At 35.4% G+C, this 13,837-nt stretch overlaps 1 protein-coding gene across 1 annotated transcript in view; it reads left to right on the forward strand.

The window, feature by feature from the left end:
• Positions 1-1,144: 1,144 nt before the first annotated feature.
• The window catches only part of LOC126771740 (uncharacterized), a 47,732-nt gene continuing 35,039 nt past the window's right edge, over positions 1,145-13,837 (forward strand). The window contains exon 1 of the mRNA XM_050491809.1: positions 1,145-1,498. Within this exon, the coding sequence (XP_050347766.1) occupies positions 1,494-1,498 (5 nt within the window). The 5' untranslated portion in view covers positions 1,145-1,493. The remainder of the gene's footprint in view (positions 1,499-13,837) is intronic.

Here is a 13,837-nt window from a genome sequence, read left to right on the forward strand (position 1 = left end):
GGTGGTAGGGCTTTGTGCAAGCCCGTCTGGGTAGGTACCACCCACTCATCAGATATTCTACCGCAAAACAGCAATACTTGATATTGTTGTGTTCCGGTTTGAAGGGTGAGTGAGCCAGTGTAATTACAGGCACAAGGGACATAAAATCTTAGTTCCCAAGGTTGGTGGCGCATTGGCTATAAGCGATGGTTGACATTTCTTACAATGCCAATGTCTAAGGGCGTTTGGTGACCACTTACCATCAGGTGGCCCATATGCTCGTCCACCTTCCTATTCTATAAAAAAAAACCCCAATTAAATTTATCTTATTTTTTTTGTTCAGCCAGAATGTACATATATATATATATATATATATATATATATATATATATATATATGTTTTTAAATATAGAATAGAATGTGGATTGCATATTATATACTCGTATTTTATAAACGTATGTTTTCTTTTTATATATTAATAGATTCGTTTGGAAATAAACATATCTTAATTAATAATATAAGCGTATTGTCCCCTTCGTTTAGAAAGCTAACTGACCATTGTCACTGGTTATTTTAAACCTGACGCTCGGATGCTGCGCGTGCGCCGGACATTTTATTTTTACTACGATTAATTAAATAGCACTTTGAGTCCGATCGAAAACGTGATAATTGTTCGTGCTTAAACATAATAAATAAAACCGTATTTTATCTATGAATAATGAGGCAAATATATCAAATTGTAAACTGGTTCATATTGTTAAAATTTATAATATTGTAGGTTTTTATCTACTTCGGTGCGTCACGTTGCTTGTGGAAGTTATAAATTTGAATATAGACTTCTAGTTCTTTGTCCGAAATAGGACAGACGAGCAGAAAATCTGTTACAGAAAAAAGAAAATTAAAACACTATAATATTTCTACGTTGATAATTTATAACGAAACGATAAAAATATAAAAATAGTTTTTTCACGCGTCAATCAGTTCATTCATAAAACTATGCAATAAATTCAGTATGGAGTGACGTAAAAAAATGGTCGTAAAAAACACATGCTACAAAGCGCAATCCGCTAAAAGCTGTGAAATTACGCGCGAACCCCGCCTAAGATTGCTCGATGTGCAGTTTAGTTTGTTTGTTACACTGCACCCGCTCACTGCACACGCATGATCGCAGCCGTGCAGTCGCGGCGCACGCGTCACCCGACATATCGGTAAATGTGACCGCACCCTTACATTCCGTTACCGAGTGCCGAAAAGCTTAATATCATAATATCACTATGCGAAATAAATTTAAACAGTCCTATAATCGTCCACTTGCTAGGTGCATAATTCGGCTTACACGTTCATGATTTCGGTTTCAATTCAAAACCAATTTTTCAACATCGAATTGAATTTCAAATAATTCTTTATATAAGCGTTCTTGTTTTTACACATTGGACTATTTCCCGTTGTATTTCTCAAGAAGGTGGTTTTGTGTACGGGATTTGTTTTTTAAGATTTTGTGCATCTCTTGCGATATGAGGTAAGATATTTTTTTATGTTCTTTTTTTGAATTTTATGACAGTTTCTTTTTTATTTTAAATTTTGTAAGTCCTTTTAAAGAAGTATTCTTAATAATTCCTTAAACTAAAATTAAGTTGTAATATGTGATTGCAATATGTTATATATAATAATGTTACAAATCCAACTTATATTAAATTGTAATTTATTTTGTATTTAATATAATTTATTTACTAGTCTATTGTATTGTTATAAAAAAGGAAAGCGTATCTTATTTTTTTATTAAATAAAAAAATATGTCGACTTTTTTGGATATACTACGTTTATTATAAATTTGATAAAGCGTATCACATTATTATTCAAGGATCAAACTCATTGTGTTATTATTATGATTTTCGCGCCATAGCGAACAAAAGGTACAAGCTTAAAACTATAAATCAAGAATCATTATTTATAGTCAAGTCTATACTAAATATATCTCGCGCAAATCCGATAAATTATATTTGGACTCATTTTATTTCAAAATGTAATTGCTAAAATTTATTTCGTTTTAAGATTAAATGAAAGAAAATAATTCTATTATTTTTAAAATCGGTTTAAAATACATAATGTTTTAATTTATATTTAAAATAAAAATCCCTTAATCGAATAATAAATATATAAAGGATTTCGTTTTAATAATTTGCCCATAAACATTAATCGAGATGGCTCAGTGGTAAGAACGCGTGAATCTTAACCGATGAACGTGGGTTCAAACCCGGGCAAGCACCTCTGAATTTACATATGTTTAATTTCTGTTTATAATTCATCTCGTGCTTTTCGGTGAAGGAAAACATCGTGAGGAAACCTGCATGTGTCTAATTTCATCGAAATTCTGCCACATGTGTATTCTACCAACCCGCACTGGAGCAGCGTGGTGGAATAAGCTCCAAACCTTCTCCTCAAAAAAGGGAGAGGAGGCCTTAGCCCAGCAGTGGGACATTTACAGGCTGTTACTGTTACTGTAAACATTAATGTCACAAATAAGCTAATATTTAAAAAACCAATAGATAATTTTTAACGTTTCATTTTTATTATTTCTATTTTTAAACATTAATTATACTGCCATTATCGAAACGTAATTTTCTTTATTTTTCCGGATTGAAGCAAAAACTCCTAACCCGATTGATATGGAACTTTCACAATATTATGGTAGTAATAAATAACTATAACTAGTTTTTAACAGATATAGGCTTTAAAGTATATTTTTATGTTGTTTAATATTTCCTGAGAAAGATATCATCATAAGGATTATATCAAAGTAGTTTCTCAAACGAACGCTTCCAATATCGCGAATACTGTTTTAGCAAGATAAAACTATATACGTAGTATTGTTTTATTTATTTAAATAATATGAAAAGATAAAATACAGTTCGACATTTACGACATTCGTAAACAAATGTATGGGATCTGGAAATCTCATCTCCTTTAATAATTGAAAAACCATGAATATAGATTTGAAACTAAAACATTATTTACTAATACAATAAAATAATATTGAGATATAAGTAAACAATATGAGCAGTAACAATTGCTAATATAATTACTAAAAATGATAATTATTATGGGATGAATCTCCACTCGTGTCAGGATGCGCTTGTCGTGTGCAATATTATTATTTTCAAGTATAATGTTAATTCCAAGATTCATTACATCAGTAGTATCCCAGGATATTTTTTTTGTTTATTTTAATAAGGCACATGAACGATTAATTTACAAATATATTACAAAATAATAAAAATGGAATGATATTTGAATTAATTTATGTATATGCTGCCTATCGTGTGTGACTATGCAACTTCTTTAAACTATAAGTATGAATATGATATAGCTTATAACGACGGTTTTTAAATCAAATGTAAGAAATTCACATAGTTATTCTTTTAAAATTAATCATAATATTTACAAAGTGCTTAGTATTAATAATTATTGTTCATCATTAGTCCTACGCTGGGACCTAAGTTTAAATCCAAGTATCATTATCCAAAAAGTATTCTTTAAATGATATCACTTATTAAATATTCCATTTTTGAGATTTCTATTTTATTTTCCGATATTTATATGCGTGTACAATTGCCCAATAACGTTCTCTGTGTCTTATACAAGCGGAAAGCTGCGGTCGTAGTTTTGTTTTTATTTCGTGTATTAATAGTATGTATTAATAAATATATTCCAACACCACACATAAAACACCTATTTCTTTATATATATATGTATATATACATATATACACGTAATTATCTTCTAGAGCGATGAATAGTTTAGAGGTCTATTTCTGCAGAATAAATATAATTTCAATATCTACGTCAACATTCCTTAATCGGAGTAATGAAAAGTTATTGGGTTTTCTGTCAAGAAGTATCAGTAGTCAACTCGGGCTTAGTTGACACTTTCAAGCCTCGGAAGACTTGTAAAGCCTTTGATCATGTATCTGAACTCTTTCTGGTCATCGGATCTCCGTTCTATTGGATGATGAGAGAATAAAGAATGCGCTGTGTGTGGGATTATTTGAGCTTTTAATATGTCATGCGCAACAATTTGAGCTTTTAATATGGCTGCCGTGACCGAAATCTGTCAAGAGGACAACTTCATCGCATATAAAAAAGAAATCATACAAAGTTACATACAAAAACTATAATATTTGTTTGTCCACAATATTTATATTTTATATAACAACAATGCTAAATAATAATTTACTGGTGGTAGGGCTTTGTGCAAGCTCGTCTGGGTAGGTACCACCCACTCATCAGATATTCTACCGCAAAACAGCAGTACTTGATATTGTTGTGTTCCGGTTTGAAGGGTGAGTGAGCCGGTGTAATTACAGGCACAAGGGACATAAAATCTTAGTTCCCAATGTTAGTGGCGCATTGGCTATGTAAACGATGGTTGACATTTCTTACAATGCCAATGTCTAAGGGCGTTGGTGACCACTTACCATCAGATGGCCCATATGCTCGTCCGCCTTGCTACTCTATAAAAAAAATAATGCGAATATTAGTTCGGTTGTATGTTTGTTTCGCTTTCCTTTGTTAACAACTCATTCGATCATCATGCCTACACGTTGTCAGAAACAGACATACCTAACAATCCTTCCCTCACACGCGGACAAAGCCACGGGCGGGGGTAGTTAAAAAACAAACTTAATCAACGAATGAAATTGCTTTGGCGCTGATTTATTTAATTATCTTCAATATAAGTGCAAATAATTAATACAAATGCACACATAATTGTAAAATATAATATCTAACGGTGGGGATTTAACAGCTGTCCTATTTTCCCTCTCAGTAGGATATTGTTGCGGTGCGGATTTTGTTTAGGGTATTAAAGTCCTGTATACCTTTTGTATGCAATATTTTTAAATATCACTCCTTGTCAAATTCTCTATCGCTAATAGTAAACAATTCACGTATAATACTTAAAATAAAACATTTGAAATTTCTAAATTCAAATAAAACCTTCTTTCTATACTCTGTGTATTCGCTGTTGACAGATGGAGATAGTAATTGCAGCAATTTACCATTTCAATTATCGATTCGATTATTAATATTTTAGCCGATTCGGACGTTCGATTATCATTGTTGTACTGTGTTATGAAGAGATGGCCCAGTGGTAAGAACGCGTGAATCTTAACCGATGATCGTGGGTTCAAACCCGGGCAAGCACCACTGAATTTTCATGTGCTTAATTTGTGTTTATAATTCATCTCGTGCTTAACGGTGAAGGAAAACATCGTGAGGAAACCTGCACGTGTCTAATTTCATTGAAATTCTGCCACATGTGTATTCTACCAACCCGCATTGGAGCAGCGTGGTGGAATAAGCTCCAAACCTTCTCCTCAAAAGGGAGAGGAGGCCTTAGCCCAGCAGTGGGATATTAACAGGCTGTTACTGAACTGAACTGTGTTAATGTATATTCTATTTTTATTAAGTATAAAAAATACGAATTTAATAAATGAATTATATTACAATAAAATTTTGTAAGTGCTGCGCTAAAATTCAATTTCGCGTGATTTAATACCAAATAAATAATAGGCTTAGGCCTTAGTTTATATATTACTAGTTACCACTCGAGCCTTTACCTACGTATTACGGGGAGGAGGGGTAAAAGGTAAAAAGTAGCCTAAGTCCTACCTTGGTTTTCAAGTCAGTTTCATACTAAAATTCACAATGGGTTTGTTGTTTAGACGTGAAAGTGTTACAGTCAGGCAGACCGAGTTATTTTTAAAATATTAATAATGATTACTCCTAAGTTGAAGTTAGTTTATACTTGTTAACATAATTGTCGTTTTTTTTTCGATAACGTTTATTTTAAAAATACTTCTGTAATTGAATTCAACAAATGAATTCAATATCGATTACTGGATAAGTACCTATCAACTTAACCCCTTCGTAACAGAATCGCGAAGCCCCTCGCCGACATAATTACTGCTTCATTAGTATGTGACATAGCGTAATGCTACGACGTTACTTGTTACATAATTCGAACAAATACGGTTTTACATACATATACTGACATTTTTTAAATTATTTTTGTAAAAAAATAAATAGGCAAATGGTCTAGCTGATGGTAAGTATAACCTGTCAATATATATTGGCGCTGCAAGAAACACTAAACATTCCTTACATATATTTGATGATATATAATATCTAATTAAGGACCATCAAATCAATTAGATATTTTTTTTTTTTTTTTATAGAATAGGAAGGTGGACGAGCATATGGGCCACCTGATGGTAAGTGGTCACCAAACGCCCTTAGACATTGGCATTGTAAGAAATGTCAACCATCGCTTATAGCCAATGCACCACCAACCTTGGGAACTAAGATTTTATGTCCCTTGTGCCTGTAATTACACTGGCTCACTCACCCTTCAAACCGGAACACAACAATATCAAGTATTGCTGTTTTGCGGTAGAATATCTGATGAGTGGGTGGTACCTACCCAGACGAGCTTGCACAAAGCCCTACCACCAGTATATAATATACAGTACAGTAACAACCTGTTAATGTCCCACTGCTGGGCTAAGGCCTCCTCTCCCTTTTGAGGAGAAGGTTTGGAGCTTATTCCACCACGCTGCTCCAATGCGGATTTGTAGAATACACGTGTGGCAGAATTTCAACGAAATTAGACACATGCAAGTTTCCTCACGATGTTTTCCTTCGCCATATTAAAATACAAATTAAGCACATGAAAATTCAGTGGTGCTTATACAATTAAGAATACAAACATTATATAAATTATAAAAATAAAATATATGTATATTTTGTTATATTTATTATATATATACACAGACATTCAACGCTATTTTTTCTCCATTCCATGTTTACGTTAAATAAATTAAACACGGTAATTGTATACGAAGGGTGCGGAAATACCGTTTTGTTTCCACATTAGGGTACAACCAACACCTAAAAACATAAATATATAATCCATAGGCTACATGAAACTGATGACCTTACTTATAAACGTTGCTTAGCGGCTGTTTAGTTAAACACTGATGTCTCCCTTTCTGTCATTATTGATTTGACATTCGAAAGAAGTAGACAGCAGTGTTTAACTAGTGACTCGCGAAATAACGTATAGCCGTAAATGTTTTATTTGTTAGCGATTTTCGTGTTCATTGCACTCGTCACATTGTTTGTATATACCAATTAATATTTACTTAATTGTCTATACTATATAATATTTTATCGATTTTTTTATATTAAAAATATATTGTTTACTGATCAAACCAATCGTGCTGTTATTGTAGAGCTTAAGAAAATAATGAGTTTATTTTAATCTCTCTACGATATATTCGATTTTTGAGTTATATACACACACACATATATATATATATATATATATATATATATATATATACACACAAGCACACAATTACACACATTAGACTATCATCTCTAGTTTTACCGTAACAGTCATCTAGTTAGTAACTTAATATATTTAAGCTAATTGTGTAATAATATTTTGTTTTTAGATAACTTACATTATCAAATAAATAAAATACATTTTTGATGGCAGTATGTTTTTTTAATAAAAACGTAGTATTAATTAATCATTTTTTAACATAAAAATTTAAATAATCATAATACAAAACACGTGCGACTAAATCGAAAACCTATTTAAGATAAAATAGATTTATTTTTACATGTGTAATTTAAAAAGTTTGTTATTATTGACCCTAATATAAAATGTATGTTACAGAAAAATACATTTATCCAAACTAGTAATTTACTATTAAATACGAAAGTGTCTTTCACAGTCAACGGAACTAAGAATCGAAGTGATTTCTTAAATTATTAGAGTGAAATAGGCTACCTACATCCCCGTCAACAGTCAATACATTATGCTATATTTAAAAAAAAAACCAATAGTTTGTTCATTTAATTAAGTTGAAACTTTTTACACTTCTTATTAACAATTACGGGAATGTTTTTTCTAGAACTATAAACATTAAAAAAGCGGCGAGCGAGTCGTATGTTTACGAAAACAATTTAAAGACCACTCGTAACATTTCTCGTAACATTGGGCTCGCCAACACGCCTGCCCAGCGCGGCGAGTATGGGCAAACCCCTCCCTTAATGGCAGATGCGCCCAAAAAAAGGCCCCCAGTTACCGGCAAGCCCGCTAGGCCCGACCAAGGTAGCGGTCGCGGTATCGGCAGGGCAGGGGGTGCTAAGAATCACCGGTTCACGGCAGGCTACCGTATAAAACGACTGAAAATGGCAACGTATAATGGACGCTCGATGAGGCTGGACCATCACCTCGCCGAATTAGAAGTAGAGTTAAGTCATATAAACTGGCATACTGGGGTTATCTGAAGTCCGAAGACAGGGGGAGGACACGATAACTCTAGAGTCCGGTAACTTACTCTACTTCCGCGAAGGTGATAACCTCTCCCAGGGTGGTGTCGGTTTTCTTGTCAAAAAGGATCTCATTAGCAGCATTGTGGAAATCAGTAGTGTGTCGAATCGGGTAGCGTACCTTGTCCTAAAACTTTCCAACAGGTACTCCCTGAAGGTTGTACAGGTATATGCGCCAACTTCGACATACTCTGATGATGTGGTCGAAGCGATGTACGAGGACATCGCAAAGGCCCTCAACGACACCTCGAGGGCCCACTACAATGTTGTTATGGGAGACTTTAATGCTAAAGTGGGAGTACAAGATAGCGGTGAATCGAAAGTCGGACCTTACGGCTTGGGCTGCAGAAATCACAGGGGGCAAATGCTGGTAAACTTTCTCGAAGCGCAGGGGCTTTTTTTGATGAATTCTTTCATTCAAAAGAAGCCTCAGAGGAGGTGGACCTGGCGAAGCCCCGATAACGTGACAAGGAACGAGATAGACTTTATCATTTCGAATAAAAGGCACATATTTAGAGATGTTTCAGTGATCAACAGGTTTAATACCGGAAGTGATCACCGCTTGGTTCGAGGCACTCTAAATATCAACTTAAAAGCCGAAAGATCGAGAATGATGAGGTCTACTCTCCGACCTACCATGCTCCAAGCTGCTCAAGGCTTCGAAAAGTTCCAAATGGAACTTCAAAATCAATTCACCGCGTTGGAAACCATAAGCAGCATTGATGAGAGAACCGACACGCTGGTCAAAATACTGCAAAACACATCCCGCAAGTGTTTTCCGCCACAGAGAAGAGACAACGCACCAAAACTCTCTGCTGAGACACTCGAGCTCATGAGAAAACGACGAGAACTACCATCGTTTTTGTCAGATAAGGCCTTAAATCGAACAATAAAAACGCTGACGCGACGCGATCTCCGACGCTCCAATACCCGTGCCATCAAGGCTGCGATTGAGCAAAATCGGGGATCGAAAGTGTTCGCTCGCAAGTTTGGGAGGCCGCGTCTGACAAAACTTAAAACTGAAAATGGTGGGGTCGTTACCTCTTGGCCTGAGATTATCGGAGAAGTAGAGAGGTTTTATGGGCAGTTGTTCTCTTCAAGATCGGATAAACCCGTGGGAATCAGTATTGATGACCAGCGCGCCCCTCTTATGCGCCATTACTCCGAGGAGCTCCCGGTCGTTGACCAAGGAGAGATTAGGGCGGCTCTAGAACAGCTTAAAAACAACAAAGCTCCGGGAGATGACTGAATCACAACAGAGTTGCTTAAGGCAGGCGGGACTCCGGTCCTGAAAGAGCTAGCAAGCCTCTTTAATTCCGTCATCCAACATGGCAAGACCCCGGAAACGTGGAGCGGGAGTGAGGTGGTACTGTTTTTCAAGAAAGGTGATAAAAGCCTCTTGAAAAACTACAGACCAATCTCCCTCCTGAGTCACGTGTATAAGCTGTTCTCAAGAGTCGTCACGAACCGTCTCGCCAGACGACTTGATGAGTTCCAGCCCCCAGAGCAAGCCGGCTTTCGATCAGGCTACAGCACCGTGGACCACATCCATACTGTTCGGCAGATTGTGCAGAAGACCGAAGAGTACAATCAGCCGCTGTGTATGGCATTTGTGGACTACGAGAAAGCCTTCGACTCCATCGAAACCTGGGCAGTGCTCGACTCATTGCAGAGATGTCATATCGATTGGAGATATATCGAGGTACTGAGATGTCTGTACAACGCCGCTACAATGACTGTCCACATCCAGGACTGTAAGACGAAGGCGATCCAACTGCGCAGAGGGGTGAGACAGGGGGATGTAATATCCCCGAAACTGTTCACCAACGCGTTGGAAGACGTTTTCAAAACGCTGGATTGGACTAGGTATGGAGTCAATGTAAACGGCGAGTACATCTCACACCTTCGATTTGCCGACGATATCGTCATCATAGCAGAGTCGCTGGAACAACTCACCGAAATGCTGCGTAGCCTAGGCGAGTCTTCCCGGTGTGTCGGTCTCGGTATGAACTTGGACAAGACCAAGGTCATGTTCAATAGGCATGTCGTGCCGGGACCGATATACGTCGAGGGGAAACCTCTCGAAGTTGTTAGTGAATATACCTACCTAGGACAGATAATACAAGTCGGTAGGAACAACTTCGAGAAGGAAGCCGATCGAAGAATTCGCTTGGGATGGGCAACATTTGGCAACCTTCGTCAAGTCCTCAAGTCGTCTATACCGCAATGTTTGAAGACGAAAGTCTTCAACCAATGCGTCTTACCTGCCATGACATACGGTGCCGAAACGTGGACACTAACTGCGGGACTAGTCCACAAATTCAAAGTCGCTCAGCGTGCTATGGAGCGAGCTATGCTCGGAGTATCTTTGAAGGATAAGATCAGAAATGAGATTATCCGGAAAAGAACCGGAGTCACCGACATAGCTTGCAAAATTAGCAGGCTGAAGTGGCAGTGGGCTGGTCACGTATGTCGTAGGACCGATGGCCGTTGGAGCAGACGAGTCCTAGAGTGGAGACCGCGAATCGGCAAGCGCAGCGTAGGGCGCCCTCCAGCCAGGTGGACCGACGACCTTAAGAAGGTGGCGGGCACCAACTGGATGCGGAAGGCGGAGGACAGGGAGCTTTGGCGCACCTTGGGAGAGGCCTATGTTCAGCAGTGGACAACGATTGGCTGTTGATTGATCGTAACATTTCTGTCATTAGCCAGTAATGTACTATAAGTACATACATGTACGTATATGTATGCTGTTGTAATCCAATATCAAAGCCGCCTATCTACAAAATGCCTATATACTCTTGCCTTGAACATACCCGGATTATAATGCTCAGGAAACACGAACGCTGCAAGGACATTCCATATTTAAATAAATACAAACTTATGTTTGATTATTTTATCATATTTATCACAATATCACCAAGGAAACAGAAGTTTAGAAGATTTTCCATTGAAATAATATTCCAATTCGTTGACAACATTGACAAACAAGTCCAACTGAAAGACAAGTCTTTTCAGATTTGGGTAAATTAGGTACTTTAAGCGGCTTCGCATATCACTACATTTTATAAAACAAGGTCCCGGCGGTTCTACCTGTGAGTCTGTCTGAACGCGATAAGCTCAAAAACTTCCACACGTATTTTCGTTTAGTTTTCACTAATGGACAGTGTGATTCATGGGGTTTAGGTGTATAAATTAATTAGGATTTTGTAAAAAAATGCTGAAATATGACAACAAATGTTGAAGATGTCGAAAAAGATCAAACTAGCTGTTAGTTTTATTGACGTGTGCCGCGTAAACCGTAAGAGTTATATGTGGTATAACTCTATTGGTAATATGTTGCATAAAGCCCAATATTTATATTGCAAGCCCGTCTGGGGTAGTGGGTGGGGTAGGTACCACCCACTCATCAAATATTCTATCGCAAAACAGCAGTACTTGTTATTGTTGTGTTCCGGTTTGAAGGGTGAGTGAGCCAGTGTAATTACAGGCACAAAGGACATAACAGCTTAGTTCCCAAGGTTGGTGGCTCATATGCTCGTCCACCAACATATATTATCAAAAAAAATGTATTACGATATGAAAATTTTATGTAGATCATTATTCTATAAGTCGGGTCGGGTAGCTTGTATATTATATATTAATTGTTTAATCAACAAAGGTCTTTTCTAATGTATTTACATTTAATATAATCGTAAGTATTTAATAAAATTTTAATTTTTAATCTATACGTTTTTAAAGTTTCGCGGCAAACGGCTAAAAGTTTGAGCTCTGGTATTGAAATAAAAAAAAGGTACTTTAACACGTAGCCGTAGATAGTTAAGTATCTTAATTTAAAACAATATGATGTGACTATTCAAATTATTTCTCGTTTTAATTGTATTATTACAGTTTTTCTTAGTGTAAATATTTTAACAAACCGGTGATAGCTTTTGATTTGTGAGTATTAACTTTTATAAATTAAATATAAATTAATAAAAAAATTGAAATCAAAAAAGATCCCATTATTTCGAAAAAAGATATTATATACTAATGATATACATACTATGATTGTATATAAATTATAATAGCAATAAAAATACCAATAAAAAACAATCCTAAAACGGCCTATACATATAAAAAAAACTATTAAATTCACCGTCAAATCACATATAACTGTACCCAATAAATCTTTGTCCTTCGCATTCGAAAACGATAAAACAAAATTAATCTTGAACCTCGTTCTTGATGTACGGAAACTAGATTTTTTTTTGACAGAAACAAAGTCGTATTCATCGTATTATTTATACAGTGAACAAAGGTATAATGGGAGTCAATGTGATGGAAGAGATTTTATCTGCTTTTAAACTTTTTTTTACCCAACGAAGTCTCCAGGGGAATACAGGATAGTTAAAAAGTGAGTTGACTTTAACGACATTTAAGTTTGATATAGTAAATAATATTGTGTGTGGTCAAAGTTTACACTCTTTCTACGAAGCTCGATTACTTTTTATTTGTGTGCATAATAACTTCCGAAAGGTTTTATTCAGCCTTTATGATAATTAATAAAAATATATATATTTGTAACGATTTATTCACCTCATATCTGGGATATGGGATCAATGCCGGGCAAACACCACTGAGTATCCATGTAAGAACTATGAGTTTATAATACATGTGCCTGATGAAATTCTCTCACATTTCCTAGCAGTGGGACAATATACACACAGTGATAAAATAACAATTATTCTAATATTAATAGTGACAAAGTTTTAATTCTGTTATTTATTAATAATTAATATGAAATAAACACAAAAAAAAATTGAAAGTACAGCATACTTTTATTGATTTATAAAAATAAATTACTACGACGTAAATAATTGTGAACTTATTTAAAACTTTTTTGAATGTTTTTTTTTTTTATTTGTCGCTCTTTATTTTCCAAGTATTTCCTTGTGTAGCTAAGCGTATTACGGCTTATACGTTCTGGCAGGTATCCCCTGTGATGATGATGTGCAAGCCATTTTGACAGCGGGGTGCCATTTTTTATAGCACGAAATTCATATATTCCACAGCTTTAAAAACAAAACCACACAACTTGACCTTTAACTTGTATTATTTTTAAAAATAGACTATTAAGGTTTTAATCGTTTTTTTGTTTAAGGAATAATAATAACAAAATGAATATTCTAATATAAAAATGGATACGAAGTTTTTGATATCGTTGAATGTATAATTTTGTTAACGGATAATAATTATTGTAAGGAGTTTATATAAAACCAGTCAGATAATTAGTTAAAACAAAAAGGCGCATATTTTCTTAAAATAACGGGCCAATTCAAATTTAATTATAAAAACACTAACCTAGATAGATTATAAACTATGGAAATATTATACGTTTTATTATAAATTATTCGTATAAAGCTATCATAATACAAACTAATAGTCATTACATTTATCCGGTAACAAATTATCTACTT

This window comes from Nymphalis io, chromosome 11, assembly GCF_905147045.1.
Source record: "Nymphalis io chromosome 11, ilAglIoxx1.1, whole genome shotgun sequence".
Classification (NCBI taxonomy): domain Eukaryota; kingdom Metazoa; phylum Arthropoda; class Insecta; order Lepidoptera; family Nymphalidae; genus Nymphalis; species Nymphalis io.